General features: G+C 37.7%; 1 protein-coding gene across 6 annotated transcripts in view; it reads left to right on the top strand.

Moving 5' to 3' along the window:
* Positions 1-23,715, top strand: part of SNAP91 (synaptosome associated protein 91) — a 151,947-nt gene that overhangs the window by 108,074 nt on the left and 20,158 nt on the right. For 4 of the 6 annotated variants that reach the window (XM_029943945.1, XM_029943949.1, XM_029943946.1 and 1 more), the window contains exons 17-26: positions 4,607-4,714; positions 5,335-5,589; positions 5,811-5,888; positions 6,061-6,132; positions 6,575-6,658; positions 7,952-8,035; positions 16,654-16,788; positions 18,461-18,610; positions 22,343-22,373; positions 23,362-23,473. In XM_029943945.1, the coding sequence (XP_029799805.1) occupies positions 4,607-4,714; positions 5,335-5,589; positions 5,811-5,888; positions 6,061-6,132; positions 6,575-6,658; positions 7,952-8,035; positions 16,654-16,788; positions 18,461-18,610; positions 22,343-22,373; positions 23,362-23,473 (1,109 nt within the window). The remainder of the gene's footprint in view (positions 1-4,606; positions 4,715-5,334; positions 5,590-5,810; positions 5,889-6,060; positions 6,133-6,574; positions 6,659-7,951; positions 8,036-16,653; positions 16,789-18,460; positions 18,611-22,342; positions 22,374-23,361; positions 23,474-23,715) is intronic. The other 2 variants (XM_029943950.1, XM_029943951.1) reach the window with 2 other exon arrangements.

Genomic DNA, 23,715 nt, shown 5'->3' with positions numbered 1-23,715 from the left:
ATTTTATTAAAAGTAGTTAGCCACTAGTGAAAGTTAGTTTTCCAGTTATGCCTCTATAACTTTGAAATCAAAAATTAAGTTTTTAGCCTAAAATTGTAAAATAAACTTCACCCACTCCCTTCCCCGCCCCCCGCCCCCGTTATTGGTATTGGGTATGGGTGGTTTCTCATATGCTTATATTTTCAGAAACACTTCAAGGAAAATATGAACAGGATAGATAACTATTTTGTACTAAACATTTCTACACCTTTAACTATTTAGATTTTTATTGTTTGAATCCATTTGTGTGGAACTTAAGTGCTTTTAAGAAATCAGTCAACTCCATCTCACTTCCCTCATGGCTCTCTAGAATAATAAAGCCTGATATATTTCTCTGAAATAGTCTTTGTGCCATTCTGTGTTTGTGGTGATCATTTATTGCTGATTTTTTACATTTGTCAATCAGAAAAACCTGTATAGTTCTAAATAGTTTCGTGGTTCTGAAATACCAGTTTAAAAGATTAATACTGCACATAACTTAATCCCAAAGAATGGGTACTCCTTGTGATTTTACCAATATCCTTTCTAGTCATTTGGCTGTAGGAAAAGTGAGTACATCTGTTAATCTCATCCAATTACTTTTACTGATCTGGGTAGTCCTATAAACTGCCTCCTGATCTCTGAACTATAAAATCTCTGTCTTTATGGCCAGGAATTTATACATGTCACAGTTGTTTCCAGTGATATTCCCTAATTTCTTTCATGTTCTTTATTGATTTATAAGGAATCAGCTAGAGATAGCCCATGTTATGTGGCCATTGTTTTTTCTTATTTTGTATCACTAAAATGGGTAAGTGGTAGAACTCTCAAATACAATAAGAGCACCAGATATTTTGTTTACGTGACTTTAAAACATGCACCTTTGAGGTTTTATCTAGCTCATACAGCAGTATTAAGTAGATGTCTTTAGAAATAAGTTAAAGAGGATTTAATTTCTGAAAAGTAGTTGCTTAATTTCATGAATATGAAATATTAAAACATTGACATCTCTATGTAGTCTCATTTTAAATTTGAAAAATAAAAAATATGATATTTTTAAATATTCACATTGATAGCCCGTATAACATTTTAGTTATTTCAATGTAAGTCATTAAAAATTTTTTCAGAAGCAGTATATTTACTAAACATTTTATTTTTTAAAGTGTACTTTTAAGAAAAAAAAGGCTTTCTGTGATCATACAGAACAGGACTGCAAGATAGTATTGTGGGGGGAAAGGAGGTGGTGGTGATGGTGGAGGGCACTCAAGGGGAAGAGCACTGGGTGTTGTATGGAAAACAATTTGACAATAAAATATGGAGGAAAAAATTAGTAAAATTTACAGATGTTGATAAAAATAAACAACAAAATATTCTATTTTTCACTATGGAAACTGCTAACAGCATATTAGTTTGTGACAACACAGGGTTTTTCTCAGCACTTGAATGCTAATTGGTACTAATTCCTCTACACATTCACCAGAGCCCCCTTTCAATCACCTGTGTCCGTTTGTGAGCAAGCCTTCAGGGGCATGTAGTCTGTAAGCATGAAACCAAGTGGCTAGAAGACCAGAGAACTTCCTTCACAAGCCTGCCCTCATTTTTACAGGATGGTTAACTAAGTTAATCAACCTTCCTTAAAACTAGTACTTAAATATAAGCCCTTGAAACTAGATTTTGTGTAAGAGTCATAACCTGGGACCTGTGGGGAAGACTGGAATGGTGATTTTCAGGCAGTTGACAATGATTGAAACCCTTGTACCAAGTAAGTGATTTAAAGATGGCTCATGTGACTAGAGAAGATGGGGAGAATTCAGGCTGGGAAAATGATAGCCATATGAAATTTTTAGAATGGTAGTAGCCTGACAAAAAGTTTGAGAGAAAATTCTTCCTAGATTGCTAGAAGAAGAAAAAAAGACTGGTCCATAGCAGTGTCAGGGAGACGGTTTTTCTGGGGAAGGCCTGGACTGGGTCCATAATTATAGAGCAGCAGGAACATGCATTTCCAGGAAGTAGCACTGGTTGAAAATAGCCAGAATGTAAAAATGAACTGCAAATAGGTAACAAGAGAAAGAGAACTTGATTGGAAAGAGCTTGAGTTTTCAAAACTGGAAGGATAATGCTGCCTTTGATAATGAAAGAAAAGTAGGTAGTAAAACAAGTTTAATTTTGTTTGCAATAACAACAACAAAATTCTATTACGTCTGACAGCTCTAAGGCCTACCGAGCTCTGCTGGACCATTCTCATACATGGTCTCCTTCCTGACTACAGTTGGCCTGGGGCCAGGGCTGGTGTTACTCAGGCAGGGGCCGTCTTACTCATGCACATCTCTGCCCTCTGGCTTGGGAAGACTTAGCCAACAGGACCTGGGCAACTGGGCTCCTATCTTTAAGAGAACCTCTGATGAGAATAGATGAGTTTATAATGTTTAATTTTCAGCAACAGGAGAATCATTAAAAGGAGATACACATCTTGCTGACAGTAGAAAAAACCTCTTCTGAGGATATGGTTACAAATATGTATTTCACCTGCTTACACATAAGTGGAAATTGATGAAGGAAGCCCATAGATATTTATTTGATCCTCCCGACGATGATATAACTGGTGTTGACTCCATCCGACAAACACGAAATAGTAGCATGTGGCATGGATCATAACAGTGTGGTGTGGTAGTTAACACAAAGCCTCTGTCAGTTTATAGCGAAATCCTAACTCTACTGTTTGCCTGTTGTGTGACCTTGGTCAGGTCACTCAGACTTTCAAGCTTCTGTTTTCTTATCTACAGAGGAAAGATAATTGAACCTACATCATGAGATAGTCATAGGAATTAAATTTAATAATATACATAAAATGTTTACACAGTGACTGGGACATAAACCCTCAATAATGACACCTATCACTATTTCTACTAGTTCCAGTATTATTAGCCTCAGTTCCAGGTTTTGTAGGAATAAAAAGAAAAACTGACCTGACCTATGGCAAAGTACTCTCAGCCCCAACTGCTTCCTCCTATACTTTCTTGTGTTCTGCCCCAGTTCTTTGGGTTTTCATATTGCTGTAAGCCCTCTATCACAGCACCCATTGGCGTCTGGGGAAGCAAGCCTGGCCTCTCCGCTCACTGACCCCTACTCAGAAAACATATTCCCTTGTTTGGCTGAGGGAAGTAAGCAAACGAAATAGATCTGTAAGATTTGACTAGCTGATTGTCTCATTGTATCTTCTAAGGATATTTGTATTTTTGTAAAGAACCTTTTAATCCAAGTATTTGTTGTTCCACTTAATGCTGGGCCTCAGGAAAGGAAAACAAGAAAGTCTGTTTCATACCCAGATCAGTTTAGAACATGCTCAGTTAAACTCAAAATCAAGTGCCTTGACCATAGGACTTCCTATAGCCTAATATATACTATGTAAATCTCCAAGAAAGGGAAGATATACTGCGTAGTATTTCACAAGCATATCTGACACAGTCTTTTTAACTAAACATATTTAATGGAGAAGTGTTTTGGAGGTCACTTGTAGATATTGGGGAAGGCACTATTTTAGGATGAGAAGTCTAGCAGGTTAGTGGCAGATTCTAGATGGGTATTGGTCTTCATTTTCAGAGTGTCTTCTAAGCAAATCACACTTAGGCTGGCTCATTCTGTTGTACTTTACAATCGTAGAATATCTTTGAAAACTCTTGAGATTTTTTTTTACCAAATTAACATGCTTTACTGACAGAAATATGTTGGGTACCATTTGTATACATCAGCCATTTATATATTTATAAACTGGGGCTACCTCTATGTTAATGAATTTTCTGCTCTAAATAGTAATATACTTGTACTCTTAAAACATGAAACTGTTTTTAGTATGTTGAAACTAGATCATTTTACAAATAAGGAGAGCAATACAATATTTGAAATCAGCAATAAACTTAAGTTGAAATAAAGGCAGTATGATGTCATTCCCTAATTTCATTATCTATTTCCTTAAATCCTTGCTTGTATCTGAAAATGTTTTTCAAGGATAATGAAGATTTAACTCTTATGAATACTTAGTAAACTTTTCATGTTAACAGTGTAATTTTGCCTGTACTAGACCATAAAGAATTTTTTTTATCTAGAATTATTTGTTTACATTACCATCGTATGTTTAATTTTATGGGCATTAAGGAAAACATTGATGTTTGGTAGAAACCACTGGTTGGAGACATCTTAGTAACAGTGAATACATATTACTGGGACATGAAAGATTAAGGTCTTAAATTACATAATAAGTTTATTTTTGTGTTTTAATTTTCACATCCATTAATTTCTAATGATACATAAAACATGCTTCTCAGAGCCCTTATACAATGAGAATCTTGTGGCCTGATAGATCCTAAAAGGCCTCAGCAGTATGAACACTACCCCTTGCATGTGACTAACATGAAGGAGCGCAAAGAATCATTATTTTGTGACCGCCAGCAGCGCATGGGCCATAAAAATGCATTTTAAGATATTCATGTTGTATAAGGGGGCCTTCTTCGCTATTTAACTTGGTTCTTTTACTATATTTTCTTCTCTTTTTATTCCTTTAATTTCTGTTGTTTTAAAACCTGCACCCAAGATGCCTTTGCAGCTTCTCCTGGGGAGGCCCCTGCAGCATCCGAAGGGGCCGCCGCACCAGCTACCCCAACCCCTGTAGCGGCGGCACTCGATGCATGTTCAGGAAATGGTGGGTTGAAAGTCATGAGCAAGTCTGTTGTTTCTCTGTCCTCATGTGAAACTCCCATAGTTAGATGTGGCCATATGTTATTCTAACTTTAATCTCTTCTAAATAGAAAGTATCCTTCATCACAACTGAATAGTACCGGCATTTAAAACATTAAGACGATCAAGTGCATACTTAATCAAAATTGACAATTTCTCAAGATTGACAATTTTTGTCAGTGCAAGTATGCTCTCTTAATGTTTTTTTGTCTTCTAACGCTATACTGTACTCCTTTCTAACACTGAGTTCTGATATATAGGCATGTTTTAATGAATTTTCAAAGCTGCCACATTGCCCAGGTTGAGGATTTGAAGAAGCATCTCTGATCCTAGGCTAATCTTACAGTACTTTGAAGAGTTTCAGTGTAACTGTGTTACCTGCTAAGTTTTCTTTTTTTTTTTTTCCTTTAGAAAAACATCCTAACCACTGACCCTTGCTAATAGGCTAGTAGTGCAATGCAAGCAGCCCAGTGCCTAGCTAGTGTGTGAATATCCGTGTCAGGTGTCTCTCACCCGTAGTTATGAAGCCTCTCTCGTCTGTCTCCTTACTGATGCTCTATGTGTCTCCACTTTCCTTCCCGAAAGACCCCTTTGCCCCGTCCGAAGGTAGCGCAGAGGCTGCGCCTGAGCTGGACCTCTTTGCAATGAAGCCACCTGAGACCACTGTTCCTGTAGTTACCCCTACAGCTAGCACAGCCCCTCCGGTTCCCGCCACCGCTCCTTCTCCTGCTCCCGCTGTCGCAGCTGCCGCCGCCACCGCCACCACCTCCGCCGCCGTCGCCTCCACCGCCACCACCTCCGCCGCCGCTGCCGCTCCTCCCGCTCTAGATATCTTTGGTGGTAATTTGTTGTTGAACTCTCTTCACCTGGTGGATTGAATTCTGGTACTTGAGGTGCCCTGCGCACACAAGTGTTACTGCATGACCCCTATGTATACTACGTGCTTCTCTAGAAACCTTTTGCTGCTTATTTCGGAATTTGCGCCCTCAGAACCGGAAATGTGATGCTATGTCAGGCTGCTCTGTCGAGTTGAGTAAAGGCATGTGTGTTCTTGGTCTTAGATTTGTTTGAGTCTCCTCCTGAAGTCGCTGCAGCGCCTAAGCCAGATGCTGCTCCTAGCATAGACCTGTTTGGTACAGGTAACGTTCTAAAATAACCCCGCCCCCCTTTTGTTTTAATATTAGTTTTCCCGATGCTTTCATGATTGAACTCTCTGTGCTCACCTGTGATAATGCATTTGTTAGATATTTAACTTTGATTTCAGCTTTCTACTTACCTCTGCTTGGTTTTGGTTTGTTTCACTTTTGGAAGATGCTTTCTCCTCTCCACCACAAGGGGCCTCTCCTGTGCCTGAGAGTTCTCTCACTGCTGACCTCTTATCCGGTGAGTGCTTTTGCCACGGCCAAGCCTTCTGAGATGTTTGGTGGGGGTTATGTGTGTGCTGAGGCAGATACGAAAACATGCAGGTTCGTCTTGAGTTCTTTTAAACTCGAAATTCACATGAAAAAAAAATTTCCTTTTGGCTCATCAAACATTAACCAACTGATGAGGTTAATAATTTCAAATCTAATGCTGGGGAAAAGACACAGCTTTTATATTCCCCCACCCCCATGTTAAAACGTCTGAGTTCAAGGAGTCAAATGTTATTTTCTTCTGGAAAGCATGCATTTTTATATCCATTTCCTTCTTCTCAACTGGAAGAATGGTCTGCAGTCTTACTACCTGCTGTTAAACATGAAATCCCCAAGAAGCCATCTGTCAAGGCTCATGGTTTTATTTTCCCTTGGGTGACATGCAATCTTTCCTGTTGTGTGCTTCACCACAGTGGATGCATTTGCAGCACCGTCTCCTGCAACCACTGCCTCTCCCGCAAAGGTGGACTCTTCAGGTGTGATAGACCTTTTTGGGGGTGCGTATTTCTCCTCCTTCACCACATAGTCTTTCCCCCGCCCCCAGAACAGTTTTTATATCTTCCATTTCATTATATTCCATCATTTTTTCTTTTGACGACATGAAGGCATTTCCATCTCTCAACTGTAAACTTATGTTTTTAAGATCTTTTCCATTTCTTTGCCATCATCATCTTCATCCTCATCAGTTCATCATAATTTCCAATGCATGGCCTAACAAAACCAGATCATTTTTTCACTTGAAATCTTTGTGTTTTTAAGTCTTTGTTCCTCCTAATGTAGAATCAGCTGGCTGGAATTTCCTTCTACTGTTCTTCCTTGGTGATCCTGAGCTATCCACTAAATCAACATTTCTAAGTTCTTAAAAAAGCAATATAAATATTAACTAGATAATTTGGAACTGAAAACAAATAAGCCAGTCAAAACTGAAACATAAGCTGGAGAGCCATACATTATTCTGTAGGGTTTATTTACGTTGAGCTTACTGTTTTAAATCCTTCCAGAGAACCAGAAGATGTTTCACTGATTTAAATGTATTCTCCTGTTATTTTGTAATATTATCTGAAGGCAAGGAGATGTACTGAACTATCTCTTACACTACTCAGTTGGATGATAGATTTAAAATCTTATATTCCCATTAAATTTATGGAAGAAAGTACAGATTTGAAGTGATTTCTTCATGAATGTCCACAAAGGTGTATGCCATGGGCCATCATACCATTTTTATCAAGTTCAAAGCACAGTGACTGCCTTCCCCACTGTATGCTGGAGCATCATATGTGCCATGAGGGGTACAACGAGGTCACAGTCTTTGACATTCAGGAGCTCAAAACTTGTGGCAAAGAAACACTGAACTTTGGTATAAAGGTACAAGTAGGGCTGCTGCTGCTGCTGCTCAAATTAAGTTTGTTACTTTTTTTTTTTTCTGAGTGTAATGGAGTTCCAAATGGGAAAGCTCTATTGTATTACCTCTGGGGAAATTTTTTTAAATCTTGATCCTATTTTAAGAGATAACAGGATTTAGTCCAGAAGTTTTTTTCTTTAAAAAGAAAGAAAGAGAATTGTCTTACTCTTACAAAGAGATGTTAATCTTAAATATTCTAGATCTCTTTTATGAGAGAATAAACTCAGTGCATAATTCAGTTCACTTGATCATTTCACATATCCAAAGGTGACAAGCTCACCACACAAAGTGTCATGTCTATGCATTTCTCTGCTAAACACTTAATTTACTTATTGTACTTACTGTTTACACTCTTTTACTTTTTTGCTGCACAATGGATAATGGGTAGATGCATTTGGAAGTAGTGCTTCTGAACCCCAACCTGCACCTCAGGCTGCTTCTAGTTCATCAGCATCGGCAGACCTACTAGCTGGTAATGAATTACATTAAAATAAAATGGTATTTTGTAGAAGTTAAGTTTTGGTACATTTTTATAAGTTACAGATATATAAACTTCAGTGTGCATGTATTCTTTCCCTTTTGACACTCAAAATGGAAAAACAAGACATTGTATAATAGAAGGTTATTTCTCAGGATTGTATAAAATCAATATTAAAGTCACAGTTGTATATAAGTCACCTCTGTGGCTCCTTGAATGCTCTTAAATGCCTTACTTTCAGTTGTCACTTTTTTTTTTTTATTACAGAGATAATACACTTATGTAGCAGATTTTATCTTGTATTGCCTGTGCCCATTTTTTTTAAAGAAATTTGTGTGGAAAGATACCATTATGTTTGTCAATTGATTCTGTACCCGGAATCACTCCAGGAGAAAGTGTTGTTATAGATTTCTACCAGGGTTGAAACTGTTGCTACCTATGCCACTTTTTTTTTTTTAACCAGCTGCTCTTTTTTTTTTTTTTTTTTAAATATGAAAACCTCCAGAGAGATCTCAGTTCAACAGGGCCATAGTGTGGAGTAAACTGGCAAAGATGCCTAGGATTTTTGCTTATCACCAGGATGGATAGATGAGATAACAGGGAAGATTTCAGAGGCTCAAAGATAGTAAAAGCTAACTGTCAGCCTTCTTTGGAGGTAGGCCAATGTATGCTTAATGTTAGCCAGACCTAGAAATTACTGTTTTTACAGGCAAAGCATTTGCCATTTGCAAGACCACAATAGTAAGTTTGAAGCTCAGGTTATCAGTCAAACTCAGAAGACACTTCTGATTTACCTCATTCTGACTTTACTTACAAGGGTACATACCAGCAAGTACAGCAATAGCATCGTAGAGGCCTCAGACACTCAGATACAGCTTACAGTGTCCCTCCTCAGTCACCGCAAGTGATGCATTTTGGTCATGTGGTTGGCAAGGGATTGATTTGTGTGGGGGTCCCTTCAGCACAAGAAAGTTGCCACGTTCAGAGTCTGTCAATTTAAATTCCCTGCTAGTCATGTTGCACTTGAAACAGTGACTAGGTCTTATTTTTTCATGTAGTGAACAATCCTGGCCAGGTGTAGCAGGCAGAGAACATTCATTCTTAGGTTAGTAATGAGTAATGACTTCATTAAAGGACGCTCATCACCTTTCAGAACTGTAAGAAGTTTGATACGAGGTCAAATCATTCTTTGGTGATTTTTTTAAATGTTTATTTATTTTGAGAGAGAGGGAGAGCAGGGGAGGAGCAGACAGAGGGAGAGGGAGAATCCCAAGCTGGCTCTGCACTGGCAGCACGGAGCCCAACACAAGGCTCTGTCCCATGACCATGAGATCATGGAGGTCAAATCTTTACTCAAGAAGCCCAAAAGAGAAATCACACCCCAGCTCTTAACCCTTACCTTCCATCAGTCTTTCAGACTGGTTATTTAACAGACTTTCCCAGGGGCAGTAGTGGTTCTTTTCTGTCTTTCCCACCATCTCCAGACTACCCTGGTTAAATATGACACTCTTGTTTGCTGAATCTACTTCACATCAGTGATTGCCAGCTGGTGTTTTGTTAATGGTGAGGAACCAGGGTTCACAGTAACATTGCTGTGGACTTTGGAACCTGCAAATATGATAAGAGCCCATGCACTTAACACACACCACAGCTAGTTAGCTGGAGAAAAAATACTAGCTCACCTGAGTTTTCTCCTGGCCTGGGTGTTCATAGCAGCTTCAAATGGGTCACAAAAACTTTCAAGCTCTTACAAAACCAATTACGTTGATTCAGGTTTTCAAGGTTCAGCAATAGATTTTTAACATGCCACAGAAATAGCATATTTTTAAATGGTTATTTGGGGGAAATACCTTGTCAATTTTAAAAGGAGATTATAGGGGCGCCTGGGTGGCTCAGTCAGTTGGGCATTCAATTTAGGCTTAGGTCATGATGTCACACATTGTGGGTTCCAGCTCCGCATCGGACTCTGTGCTGAAGCTCAGAGCTGTAGCCCGCTTCAGATTCTGTGTCTCCCTTTCTCCCCACCACTGCCGATCGCACTCTGTCTCTCTCTCAAAATAATAATAATAATAATAAAAAGAGATTACTGATCATAAGCCCTTGGCTTTGCAGTTATAATTAAGGTTGAGAAGGCATATGAAATCAAATGTTCTGGCCTTTTGCAGAATTCTCAGAAGTCTTTAAAAGACCATGTTCCCTTCCAATTCCAGGTAAGAAGTCAGTGGCAGAGCCAAGAAATGAGATCAGTGGTAGAGCCAAGAAATGAGATCCTGGGGGTAAGATAGGGTCTGCGATACCTGGAACAAGCAGGAATAGTTTTGTTGCCCACTGCCAAGTGCAATGTCAGGTTCCTGAACCTGCACAGCTTTGTATACAGGGAGGTGCAACAGAGGAAGTACACACAAAGTTCAAGTTAGAACTCTTCACCAAAATAAGGCTTGAATTGCTGTCCCTCCTGAAATCTTAGTAAAATGAGATGGAAAAGGCAAAAACTCCTGATGGAAATAACAATGTCATTTTCATAGGTTTTATTGACTGTACACTTCCCATTTTTTCCAATGCATCATTTTGTGACTTTTTTAGTGATGAGAAAAGTATTTTGTGCACATTTTCTTCTTTCTCTATTTTTTATTAGAATAAATGGATTTTTAATGTAAGTAGGTGTGAATGGGTTTTAATGTGTAGCTTGTTTTACAAATGGTTCTTAGAATTTAATCTTTATATATCTGAGTCTGATTTACTTGACATGAAACCAACTATTCTTTATCTTATATCATGATATGAGAGATTTTAAATTCTGGTATCTCTAGATCTTAAGTATTTGGGCTGGTTTTTCATATTTTCTCTTTTACTTATAGAAAAACATTTCTCATGTTTGTTCAGGTAACACAGCAAGAGTCCATGTTCTCATTGAAGAATATCATGGAATATTAATATAGTTTTGTACTATGATCTGGAAGCAAATTTCATAGCCAAAAAACCCTGCTAAAGTACACAATATAAAATCCAGGGCACATTTATATATTAAATCTAATTGACAGTACCTATTTGAGAGTTTTCAGATTGCCCAGACATTTCTGTTGAAGGAATATCAATGTTAGAACAAATATTTGGGGCACTGTATTATGATAATTTGCAGTGAAGTATAACGTGTGTTATGTGTGTGTGTGTGTGTGTGTGTGTGTGTGTGTGTCTATAGGGAGAGAACAGCCAAGTCACAATAAAGAGAAAGAGGTTTTTTTCCCTAAAGATAAATGAACCCAATCCTAGGTACCAAGGAAGTCTACAAATACCAAGTTGAAAGTAGAAATTTGAACCAAAAAAGAAAGGGAAGGAGGGAGGGAGGAAGGAAGGAAAGAAGAAAGGAGAAAAGAAAAGAAAAGAGGGGAAGAAAAGTTATATTTTAGGAGTCTCTAGAATCTTGAATTACTGGCTTTTATTAAGAGGACTGTTTTATAAAATAATAAAAAATAAAAATACTACAGACACAGTAATGGAAGGTATAGACTCTTTAAAAGTATAGTTGGTTTCTGAACAGGGGCCCTTGCTCCCCAGGTTTTTTTGAGGGAATAAATTTATATATAAGTAGCAGGGGAAATGTAATAAATATGTAGTATAATTAAATGTTAAAATGACCTTTAGAATTTTTAAACCAAAAATTAAGAATCATCTCAAAATTGGGAAAAAACTTTGTCAAAAATTGATATGTAATTTAAAAGTAGAAAACAAAGACTAGAGGCACCTGGATGTCTCAGTGGGTTGGGCATCCGGCTTTGGCTCAGGTCATGATCTCATGGTTCGTGGGTTCGAGCCCCACGTCAGGCTCTGTGCTGACAGCTAGCTCAGAGCCTGGAACCTGTCTTCGGATTCTGTGTCTCCCTCTCTCTCTGATCCTCCCCTGCTCATGCTCTCTCTTTCTCTCTCAAAAAATAAATAAAACATTTTTAAAAAGTAAAAAAAATAGAAAAAGACTAAGTGGGCATATCTCTCATAAAAACTGGCTATTCTTTATTCTGACTTACCTCTAGAACTGTCAAGAGTTATGAGTTATGAAGAATTATGAAACTCAAATAATACCAGTTCCAGAATTGAACTGTGCATAAAATATCATTTTAGTTATCTTCTACCACTTGAGTAAGAATTTCAGGTTCTGTTTGGTGTACCCAGAATGGTGAAACTAGACAATATTATAGAAGAGATAGCTGTTTTGGCCAAAGAGGACAGACTCAAAGAATAATTCTTTCCAAATAATTGAGATTACTGGTAAGATACAGATATTATCCATGTCTCTGGTGGAATCTGACTAGGAACTTGAAAGTTAAGTTTCTGTCAAAAAAAAAAAAGAGGAAATGTTATTTCATATAGTGAATTATAAAGTTCTCAAACTCCTCTTAAGATACACCAGCTGACATGCTGAGTGAAATAAGTCAGGCGGAGGACAGATACCATATGTTTGCACTCATAGGTCTAACAGGAGAAACCTAACAGAGGACCATAGGGAGGGGAAGTGGGAAAGAGAGATGGGGAGAGAGAGGGACACAAACCATGAGAGACTATTGAATACTGAAAACTAACCGAGGGCTGAAGGGGGAGGGGGAAGGGGGAAGGGGGTGATGGTCATGGAGGAGGGCACTTGTGGGGAGAAGCACTGGGGGTTATATGGAAACCAATTTGACAATAAACTATTATTTTAAAAAAAAAGATACGCCAGCTGAAAATATAGATGTTTGAAATATATGGATTTCTGAATCACAGATGTAAAAATGGCTGATTAAGGAAGATTATACCTAACTTCTGAGGTTTACATCAAGCAGGAAAACCATTTTCTTCCATTATAGTCACAATTCTGGGGTGACTGTCCCATAAATTCCTACCAGTATAGGAATGGGCCACTTCTTATCTTTAATTCTAAAGGCATGAAATAATACAGATCAGTCTCTGAGGTCATTTGTAGTTCTGTATTCTCTGTTAACCACATGACATAGATGACTTTTAAGCAGAGCCACAGAGGTCTTTGAATTGATTTAAAATATAAAAATGTTCAATGTGGAGTTAATAACTAATAATAGCCATTGAATGAGAAGGCTCTGCAGAGAACCAATTCTTTCATACTCTGTAGGGGTGGGAAGCAGTCTGAAATGTGTCACAAAAGGCTCTCAGGCTGTTAGACCTAGAAATACTGACTGCCTCAGATTGATATTAGTAAACGGAATGTGTTAATAACTGACTATATTACAGAGTAATTGAGATGACATCATCTTTAACATAAAGGAACATTGGAATGTGGGGGAGTGTGTGTATCTACCAGTAGTTTTAAATTTTTACTCTTCTGACCCAGCTGATCTATTATATCAACTGTGGCTATCAATTTTGATATATCTGTTAATAGATCTTCCTGAAGTAGGCTGTTCCCCTTGGAAAGATAGATTCATAAGACTAAGTATCTGTGACAGAAGGCAGTGTGTCTGTAGAAGGTTGAGCACTTGAAGATAGTTGATGATTAATTTATAGTGTAGGACACTCCAAATAATGCCTGCAGGCATCCAGAGCCTACTGATTATTAGCTTAAATTCCATAGAACATCTTTCTTAATGTAACTTAGAACCATAAAGAAAAAAATATTAGTGGTGTGAGTTTTCTTACCTTTATTACAGAGCTCTAAAATTTTTCACTTAACAGGAGGAGTTCCTTTGTTAAGATCTATAATTCAAGTATAGCAATAGATTTTTTTCCTTAAGATAATCAGTTGGTTATTTTATAATTTTATATAGCTTTTGAATTAGTCTAGGTTTGTGAGGGCACCTACTTCATAAGAACTGAGCATAATGGGGAAAAGTCATCTTTCTAGGTCTCTGTCAAGTTCATAAACCAACAGGAAGAGTACAATTCTGGTATTACTCCTGGCTGTGGAAAAGAGGTGTGTAGTATTGTGGTGAAGAATCCAAGCTCTAGAAGATTCCTGTGTGGAATCCTCACTCTTATTTGCCAATATTTGGCCTTGGGCAGATTATTTAACCTCCCTGGCTTCAGCGTCTTCATCAGTAAAACCTCATGAACTTGAGGTGAGGATTAAATGAGCTAATGTATATTTTGGGTCGAACAACATAAACCTACTATTTTCATAGGACAAAAGTGGTCAAGTATTGACAATTCATATGGTTTGTATGGTCCAACCTTTAAAAATGCTTAGACCTTGGTGGGCCCATGACAGTGTTAGCTTTATCCTTTGCTTTCTTAAAGAAGAGGCTAATTTTTTTTCATTATTTGTTCACCTGTGGAAAACTCAGTAGCACTAAGCTGATGAGCCCTATGTTATAAATGCATGTTTTTCTCTTTCTACTAGTGAATACTCGGTGGATATGTTAAATTCCCTTCGCATCACTTCTAGTCATAGAAAGACAGGATTGAATCAGATGATCCAAGGCTTTCTCCAATACTAATATGCTATGATTCTAGAATAAATGTTCTCTTCTGGGCCAAGTTTGAAAAAAAACTGAGATTCAAGAACAATCGTCTCCACAGTCACCCATAACAAAGAGAATCACACCAAAGAAAAAATGGCTACATTAACCACAGCTATATTCCAACTTGAAGTGTGGTGTGTTTCATAACACTCAGCCTTAACACAGTCATCAATCCCCTTAAAACCAAATGATCCCATCCATAAAAATAATTACGTTAGCCCATCTTTGCTTCATAACATTCTTAAAGATCTGGAGAATGTCTTTTCTTCAATGCTTATGTCACTGAAATCCTAAAGTCACCTCAAGGTAGCTACTGTGAACTTTAAAGACCAACTTCTATTAGGTAATAGTTTTCTGAATTGCATTGTTTTTATGAAAACATCTATAAGGAAAGCCTAAACGTGTTATTATCAATGTCCAGAAACAACAAGACTTGAACATAATTGCCTGTTTTAGAAAATAGTAACCAGAGAATTTCAGTGGAAGTCCTTTCCAGTATTATAAGCTGGTTTTATAGAATGTAAGCTGAAGGATTTTTTAAGCCATTCTTTATGTTTTTGCAAGAAGTCTATGAAAAAGAGATGTGGCTAGATTAGAAAGGAATATTTATAGCCAAACCAAATATAGAAAAGACTTCTGGAAGTAATAAAATTATTTAATAATAGAGCATCCTCTAATGTCTTACTAATAAATCACTGCCTTCTCCAGTTGCATGTTTCATACAGAAGCTATACAGGGTGAGCTTTGCTTCTGCTTCTATCTGTTTGAGAGAACTTATTTGCTTCCAGCCTTCAAAAGATAAGTAATTTGAATTCTGGTTGCTTTACAGTGGCCTTTGATTTTTTCCCCCCACCTTTCATATTCAAAAGTGTCTTTATTCCGTAAACATTCATTCAGTATTTTAGGCATTGTGCTGATTAGTGAAAAACAGGAGAAGACACAGTTTCTGACAGCCAAAAGCCATCCCCAGAGTGGGGGCTTGGGGTGGAAATAAAGACATGTGATGGGAATTCGATGGAGATATGTATCAGATTCAGAAGGCAAGAGGCAGAGCATGTAACTCACTTGGACTTGGGGTTGAGGGGTGGGCATAGCTGTGGCTGATAGCAGTGGGTAACGGTATCAGTCCAGGAGGGCTTCTTGGAGTGGACATCTAAGTCACCATGATGGAGTTATGGAGGGAAGGGGAAGGGAACAGAGACAGAAGAGCTTGATTACTGTGCAAAGGAATCTGCATTAGATGAATCTGAAAGTGATGGAGAACCAGTGAAGGACTCTGTTTAGAGAAGTAACTTTGTCAGCATTTTCCACGAGAAAGATGACTCTAACTGCACTGCAGAGACTAGATTGGAGGAGGTCCAGACTAGAGAGAGGCAGGAAGTCCCTCTGGTGGCTATTGATGAATCCTGAGAGCTGAGTGAGGGGAGCTCACACTTAGCAGTAACAGCAATGGGATAAGAACATGTATGAAAGGTATTAAGGAGGATTTGGTGGCAGAATGCATGCATATTTTTCTGATTTGCATTTTATTACTATACTTAGCCAGTGTATACAACTAAGCATTTTCTAGATACCTGATACTGTCATTTGAAGAATCAAAATTTTAACGTAATAGAATCATCTCAATTTGAACCCTGTTGGGACCTTGTTAGCTCTCCATAGCTCCATTGTAATAATAGATTTAGTTGCCCCAGGTTCTCTCAACCAGGGCCAAGATATATTGTTATATGCTATTTCTTTTCTAATTAAGTGAGATCTCATTAAGACATGACAAAACCAATGGTTTCCAGAGGGGGAGATGGGTGAAGTAGCTGGTGGGGCTTAAAGAGCATACTTATCATGACGACCACTGAATAATGTATAGAATTGTTGGTTCACTATATTATACACCTGGAACACTAGTAAAACACTGAATGTTATACTTGAATTTTTAAAAATCAGGAAAAATCATTTAAAAATATGTGACAGATATCAAGATATGTGAAAAACTTTTAAAAAACTAACTTCCCAGGTTTCACTGACTTCTCATCTACCAGCATTTGATTCCTTCTCAGTCTTCTGTAACTCTTCCTGACTCTGTTTTTCTTGTCTTTACCTACCTTTAGTTGTTTGTGCTTATATTTTTCTGGAACTGTTGTTTTTCCTCAGGATTTGGGGGTTCTTTTATGGCCCCTTCTCCATCACCAGTGACTCCAGCTCAGAATAACCTGCTGCAGCCCAATTTCGAAGCAGCTTTTGGGACAACGCCTTCAACTTCTAGCAGCAGCTCATTTGATCCATCAGGTGAGGCGGTGACTTTCAAACGTTCTTTGCATTTGTTCTGATTATAAAATATACCACCTAAGGTTAGTGTGATATCAGGAAACTCATAAGCAAATACTGAGTGGTGACCTGGTGTTAAAACTTTTAACAAATCTCTTATTCTGTGTTTTAAGTAAATATTTCAGTACATTTTAGAAATTTAAGGATAACCTGTAATCCTCTCCTGTGTTTCTATTTTTAATTTTTAGCAGATATCTAACAACACACACACCATATCTGTTTGCGTGAGCTTACATGCACATGGGTTAGAGACAGTTAAGGGACAATAAACATTTTACGCCATATCCGAATGTGTGGACACTCCCAACTGCTATTGCTTACACCCTCTGAAGCTTGCATGGCCCTCGGTTTTATGAAGTTGAGACACAAATAGTATTCTTTGCCTGCCTTTAATCTTTCATCCTGCTGTCATTTTGTTTGTATTCTCTTCCATTCTACTCTTCCCTGCTGGGTCCTTACTACAAATTTTCAATTGGTGAGTTTTTGGCAATTAAATGTGCTTCAGAAACATCCTAAATATGTCCCCTGCCTGACAATTTGGTTGCTTCTATTGCCAGTGCCTAGTTGAATGCTGTCCTTTTCCAATTTAGAATGACTGTATGGTAGTGTTTGTGGTAAATATTTGAAGTTCTTTGATGGAAATTATCCACAAAAATTTTGATGCAAATAAGATATTAGCAACAATTTATGCAGATTCTTTGAGTCTGCATTTTGAATGATCTTTATGTATCTGAGGAATGAAACAAGTGGTAACTGGTTATATAGTGATTAGGAACTATCAATAATAGCAGGATTCCTAATGGTTAACATAGTTTTTCCCTTAAATGTTCCTTTAATGTTAGAACCTAAATTGATGACTATAATGAGAAAGGAGAAGGTCAAAATTTTTTACTTCTAAAATATGGTCAACTGTATGTCAGATACTCATGACTAGGTACTAACCATTAGAACAGGTTTTATTCTACCCCTAACATCATAGGAAACTAGGAGATCCAGCCTTCTTTCTAGTTTAAGAATTGTTTTAAAGATAGACACTGTAGGGGAGGGGAAAAAAGCATTGTAAGATCTGAGAGTACATTATTTAGGCTTTGCTGTAAATTACTACCATTTTCAATAAAAAAAATTTTAGTTATTGTTTTTAATGAGTATCAGTGGCTACTACTTATTGAGTACCCATATAAGAGCAAGCATTATAATAAAGTCATGACATATATTATCTAATTAACCTCAACAACAGGACCATGTGGTAGGAGTACCCTCCCCATTTACAGAAGAGGAAACTAAAGCTCAGATGGTGATTTTTTTCAAATTCACACAGTTAGTGAGGCATGCAACTAAATTACGCCTAATTCCAACTCCAAAATCTGTGTTCTTTCCTGTACATTACACAGATTTTTTTCCCATCTTTGGGAAAAAAATGTTTATGTTTACTAGTATTTCTGTACTTTATGAGTAGACATATGTAGACATGTTCTTCTATGTGGTATAGTCATAAAAAGTGTGAATTACATGCCTTCTTTTGTAAGATTGTATATTCACTTGTTTTATAGTTCTTTAAGAGACAACTTCCCTTTAAGTTTGCATATGGCTTTTTTATTCCAATTATTCTGAACCTGGTCTATTTGATTTCTAGTGTTTGATGGTCTAGGTGATCTACTGATGCCAACCATGGCACCAGCCGGGCAGCCTGCACCCATCTCAATGGTACCCCCCAGTCCAGCCATGGCAGCAAGCAAAGCCCTTGGGAGTGACCTTGACTCGTCTCTTGCCAGCTTAGTAGGCAGTGAGTAATACAGTTGTTTGTTGTTGGATTTTTTTTACTGCATCATATGTGAGGGGTTTTTTCTATGTCTTTTCATATGTTTGTTTCTGGATTCACTTACAGGTGAATATAGCAAGGAGTAGACAGAAATCCTTAGTGCTCTACCCAGTACAGTTCCTTGAAAGATAAGCAATTGCTGCACCATTGTCTAACAAGCAGTTCGCATGCCGTTTTTAATATAAATTACTAAAGGAATAATTAGTGAGCATATACAAGTGTGAAACCAAGTACATTATGTATGCTAAGCACTTCATTTTTCATTTCACTTGGAAATAAGGACACAGAGTAACTTAAATACTGAAATATTGACAATTGAGCATCCATGTGAATTTCTGTTACTCATTCAACAAATATTTCCTGAGTATCAAGCACTCTTCCAAGCTCTAAGGGTAACAAAGCTCTAAGAATGAACAAAACAGGTATAAATTTCTGTTCTTACGGTGCTCAGGAAGAGGAGAGACCAACATTTTCAAATAAGTAAGTTCTGTAGTACATGAGGTCCTAAGCATTATGGGGAAGAAACAGACCGGGCGAGAAGGAGTTAGGAACACTGCAGACGGAGGTTAGAGTTGGACTCCCTGAGAAGGTACAGTTTTAGCAAAGATCTGAATGAACTACATGGACCTGAAGGAGAGTTATTGGCAGGCAGAGGAGATAGCCAGTGCAGAGGCATTGGGGCAGAAAACTGCCTGGCATATTCGAGGAACAACAAGGAGACCAGAGGCTAGAGATGGGTAAGGAGAATGCCTGAGAGGTGAAGGCAGCTAGTATAAAGACTGGCCTTTCCTTTTAACCCTGAATTTGATTTTTATTAAGGTGAAAGGGTTCACTACTGCAGATACCTTTTGATTTTCTCAAGACTTTGGCCATTCCTTGATACAGACTTTTTTTTTCCGATGCATTAGCCATTGGACATATTTTTCCCATTCAGTGTCCCTGGTGTGGGCGTCTGTGAAAATGCTTCAAGGACACCCCTGGAGAGGTTATTTGAATATTTCTTCCTACTCTAAAATTTCATCTCAGTGAAGGATAGTTGGCACCGATAACTGCTTTCGCTGGTACTATAATGTATCATCCAGATTCTTCTTCTGAAATAAAGAATTTATACTTCCAGCTCCCGAGAGTGCAGTTTTGATTGCAAAGGATAGCAAGGAAGAATATTTTTGAGTAATTAAATTACTATATCCTGTTTATAGTAATGATTACTGAATTCATGTATTTATCAAAATGTATAGAAATGTAACAACGCCCCCCCCAAAAAAACAGATTTTCGCTTTAAGTAAACATTTTTTAACAAAATATCTTCCAAACTTCTCAATATTCCATTTTCCTTTTTTGCAGAACTTGACAAGTTGAGCCTAAAATTCATATGGAAATGTAAGGAAGCCAGAATAGCCAAACATTCTAAATAAAAAAGAGTAAGCATGGGAAGACTCACACTTAATGATTTTAAAGCTCACTACAAAGCTGTGGTAGTTAAGATAAGCGGTATTGCCTAGGGATAAGCATATGCCTCAGTGGAATAGAATGAGAGCTCAGAAATAAGCGTACATCTGTGGCCAGTTGGTTTTCAACAAAGGGGCCAAGGCAGTTGAGTGAGAAAAGAATGACCTTTTCAACAAATGGTGCCGGGATAGCTGGACATCCTTGTGCAGAAGGCTGGAGTTAGATATCTTGCTTATTGCAAAATAATTAATTCACAGTGGATCATAGAACTAAATGTAGGAGCCAAAACTATAAAACTGTTAAGGTGTATTAGTAAGTAAATCTTTATAACCTTGGAGTAGGTAATGTTCTTAGGACACCAAAAGAACAAGCAACAATAGATCAAAATAAATACAACTATGTTAAAACTAAGAACTTTTGTGCTTCAAATGACACTATCAAGAAAGTAAAAAAATAATAATAATAATAACCACAGAATGGAATAAGGTGTCTGTAAAACATATATCTGTGTAGGAACCTATACCCAGAATAAATAAATAACTCTTACAACTCAATAATGAAAATACAAATAATGCAATTTTGATTTTTTAAGTTTATTTATTTTGAGAGAGAGAGAAACCGAGTGGGGTAGGGGCAGAGAGAGGGGGAAAGAATCCCAGGTAGGCTCTGCAGGGTTAGCACAGAGCCCTGTGTGATGTGGGGCTTAAACTCATGAACCATGAGGTCATGACCTGAGCAGAACCAAGACTCGGATGCTCAACAACTGAGCCACCCAGGCACCCCCAAATAACCCAATTTTTAGATGACCAAATGATTTAAATAAACATTTCTCGTAAGAATACATATGTGTGGTCAATGTGCACGTGAAAATATGCTCCACACCAGTCATCTGGGAAATGCGTATCTAAACCACATGAGATATATCACTTCTCACCCATTATGGCCATAATTTAAAAAAGAAAGAAAAGAAAAACAGTGCTGATGAGCATGTGGAGACACGGAAAACTCTAACATCGCTGGGGAAAATGCAATGGTGGAAAGCATTTTGGCAGTTTCTCCAGAGTTGAAACAGTTACCCTTAGACAGAGAACATACCATATAACTAACCTAGAAAGCTCTTCCCCTACATCTCTGCTCAGCTTTGCACCAATCTCACATACCTGAGGCCTTCCCTGAGCACCCTGTTTAATGCTCCCTGCCCATTACACTCATCCTACCTGACCAGATCCCCTGTGCCCAGCTCTTCCTTTGCTTTTTTCCATAGACTTTCCTATCACCTGGTAGTAGCGTGCATAATTTACTTTATTATTTTTTGTTTTATCCTCCATCTCACCCTATTAGAATGCACATTCCTCCAGGAACAAGATCTTTGTTTTCTTCACTAATATATCCCAAGTACTTACAACAGTGCCTGGCTTCTATAGAGGCTCAATATATATTTGCTCAAGTAAGCAGCGAATTGAGATTAGAGTGGAATGAGTAAGCCAATTATGTCAGGAGTCCCCAAGACCACCTTCACATTCAGAGATTCACTAGGACTCCAAGGACTCAGCACAGAGTTGTCCTCACAACTAAGATTTATTACAGCAACACAGTAAGGACACACAGCTGGATCATCAAGGGAAAAGACACAGGCAAGTTTGGAAGAATCCATATACTGACTTCCTTATACTCTCCCGTTCCCATGAGGGGAAAAACATGGGAAAATGTGGCAACACATGTGATGTTTCTGCCCAAGGAAGCCCTGTAGAGACTCCAGGTCTTTTATCCGATGCTGATCATGTAGACACTCTGCTTAACACAGCCCCAAATTTTGGTCTTGCAGAAAGAAGGAACGCAGGTTTTCAGCGTAAACCACATTGTTTGTACAAACAGATTAGACAGTTAGCACCCTTATCATTAGGAAGAAGTATTATTGCAATATGGAGAACGGTTTACTAAGCTAGGTTCCCAGATGCCAACCACATAGGACTTTCTAAGAGAACAGTCTCAAGTGTGCTTTGTTTACTCTTTCCTAGACACCAGTTGACATTAAAATGTGATCCTTAAGTATAATGTGAAGTAAAAGAAAATGTTAGATTTCTGAACATGTTTCCTAACATAGTTTCTCCTTTGTAAAATTGAATACAGTCATTCATAGGCAAATGTGGACTTTTTCTAGAACTCTGGCTCTTTGATCTTTTAAATGTCATATCATTTAAGCTGAGTATAGAGGCTTAAGTTCTTTTTTCTTTTATCCTTTTATAGATCTTGGAATTTCTGGTACCACATCCAAAAAGTAAGTATTTTTGAAATTATCTGGTTTTCTTGTGGCACTATATTTATATTTATTTGAGACAATTAAATGCATTGGAGTAATAACTCATTTTCAGGCTAGGTAATTTCAAAATTGGTTTTTATTGCATTCTGTACTTTTGTTTTTGTTATTATTCTACAGGAACCTACAAACTGTTGGCTTTGCAATGAAAAGGAACAATCTATTTCAGTCTCCAAGATTGTCACTAAATTATAGCTAGAAATACTTCACAATTATGGTTTGAATGCTTTAATAGCTTTGAATTCTAGAACACTATTCCTAGCTAACATTGGTTTTTAAAAGTCCGGCATGGAAAATCACTTTTAAGGAAGGCTAGAAGGAATGATAAACAACGTGCCCTCTCTTTAGATGCACATTTCAGTGTCTTTGAGATTGGGATGCATTTTACAATAGATATATCTGACAGTCACTGTAAGACAAGTTGTAGTCATGATGTAGTTGTGTAAAACCTTCTGATGAACCTAGATCTAGAAGAAGTTCCATGATGGATGAAACAAAATACAGCTATTTGACAAAGTATAGGTATATATAGTTTTTATGATATTTGGAATTTTTTGTAACCAGTGAGGAATTTGGTTGAATTTTGTGGCACATTCTTCTGTTGGAAGTGCAATCTTGTATTGGAAAAATGCACATTCCTCCAGGATCAGGATCTTTATTTTCTTCACTAATATATCCCAAGTGCTTACAGCAGTGCCTGACATCTCTAGAGGCTCAATAAATATTGAGATCCATACTCTAAATGATTTTTTATCAAATGCTTTCTTATACTGTCTTAGACACAATACAATAAGACTCCTCTATAAGTTTTAATCTGTTCTCTTTATTACTGCTTGCCTCAAACAGACTGCGTCTAACCTCAAATAAAAGTATCTAAGGAGTCACGCACATTCTTTTCTGATTAGTGTGTTTTTAATACTTTTGTTTGTTTCTGCATGCTTGATTTTAGGGGTGATCTTCAGTGGACTGCTGGAGAGAAGAAGTTGACTGGCGGAGCCAACTGGCAGCCCAAAGTCGCCCCAGCAACCTGGTCAGCAGGGGTTGCGCCAAGTACACCTTTGGTATGTAGCCTCGGGTGCCCAGGGCAGTGCTGACAGCTTGCCAGTTTCCAAGTGTATGGGACAGAGTGCACTTTGTTTAGGTTTGCTACTGAAATTGTACTTTTTTATCCACATTGAGGGGATATAAGCAAGATACAATTTTTACCAAAATGCAAATTTCATTGACTTTCTGTTTAATAGATTGTGGCCCAATTTTTTATTTTCAGTATTTCAAAATAGTATTTGTGCTTTTTTAGATATTA

Source organism: Suricata suricatta, chromosome 7 (assembly GCF_006229205.1).
Source record: "Suricata suricatta isolate VVHF042 chromosome 7, meerkat_22Aug2017_6uvM2_HiC, whole genome shotgun sequence".
NCBI lineage: Eukaryota > Metazoa > Chordata > Mammalia > Carnivora > Herpestidae > Suricata > Suricata suricatta.
The sequence above is the reverse complement of the archived record's forward strand: the minus strand, read 5'-3'. Positions and strand labels throughout refer to the sequence as shown.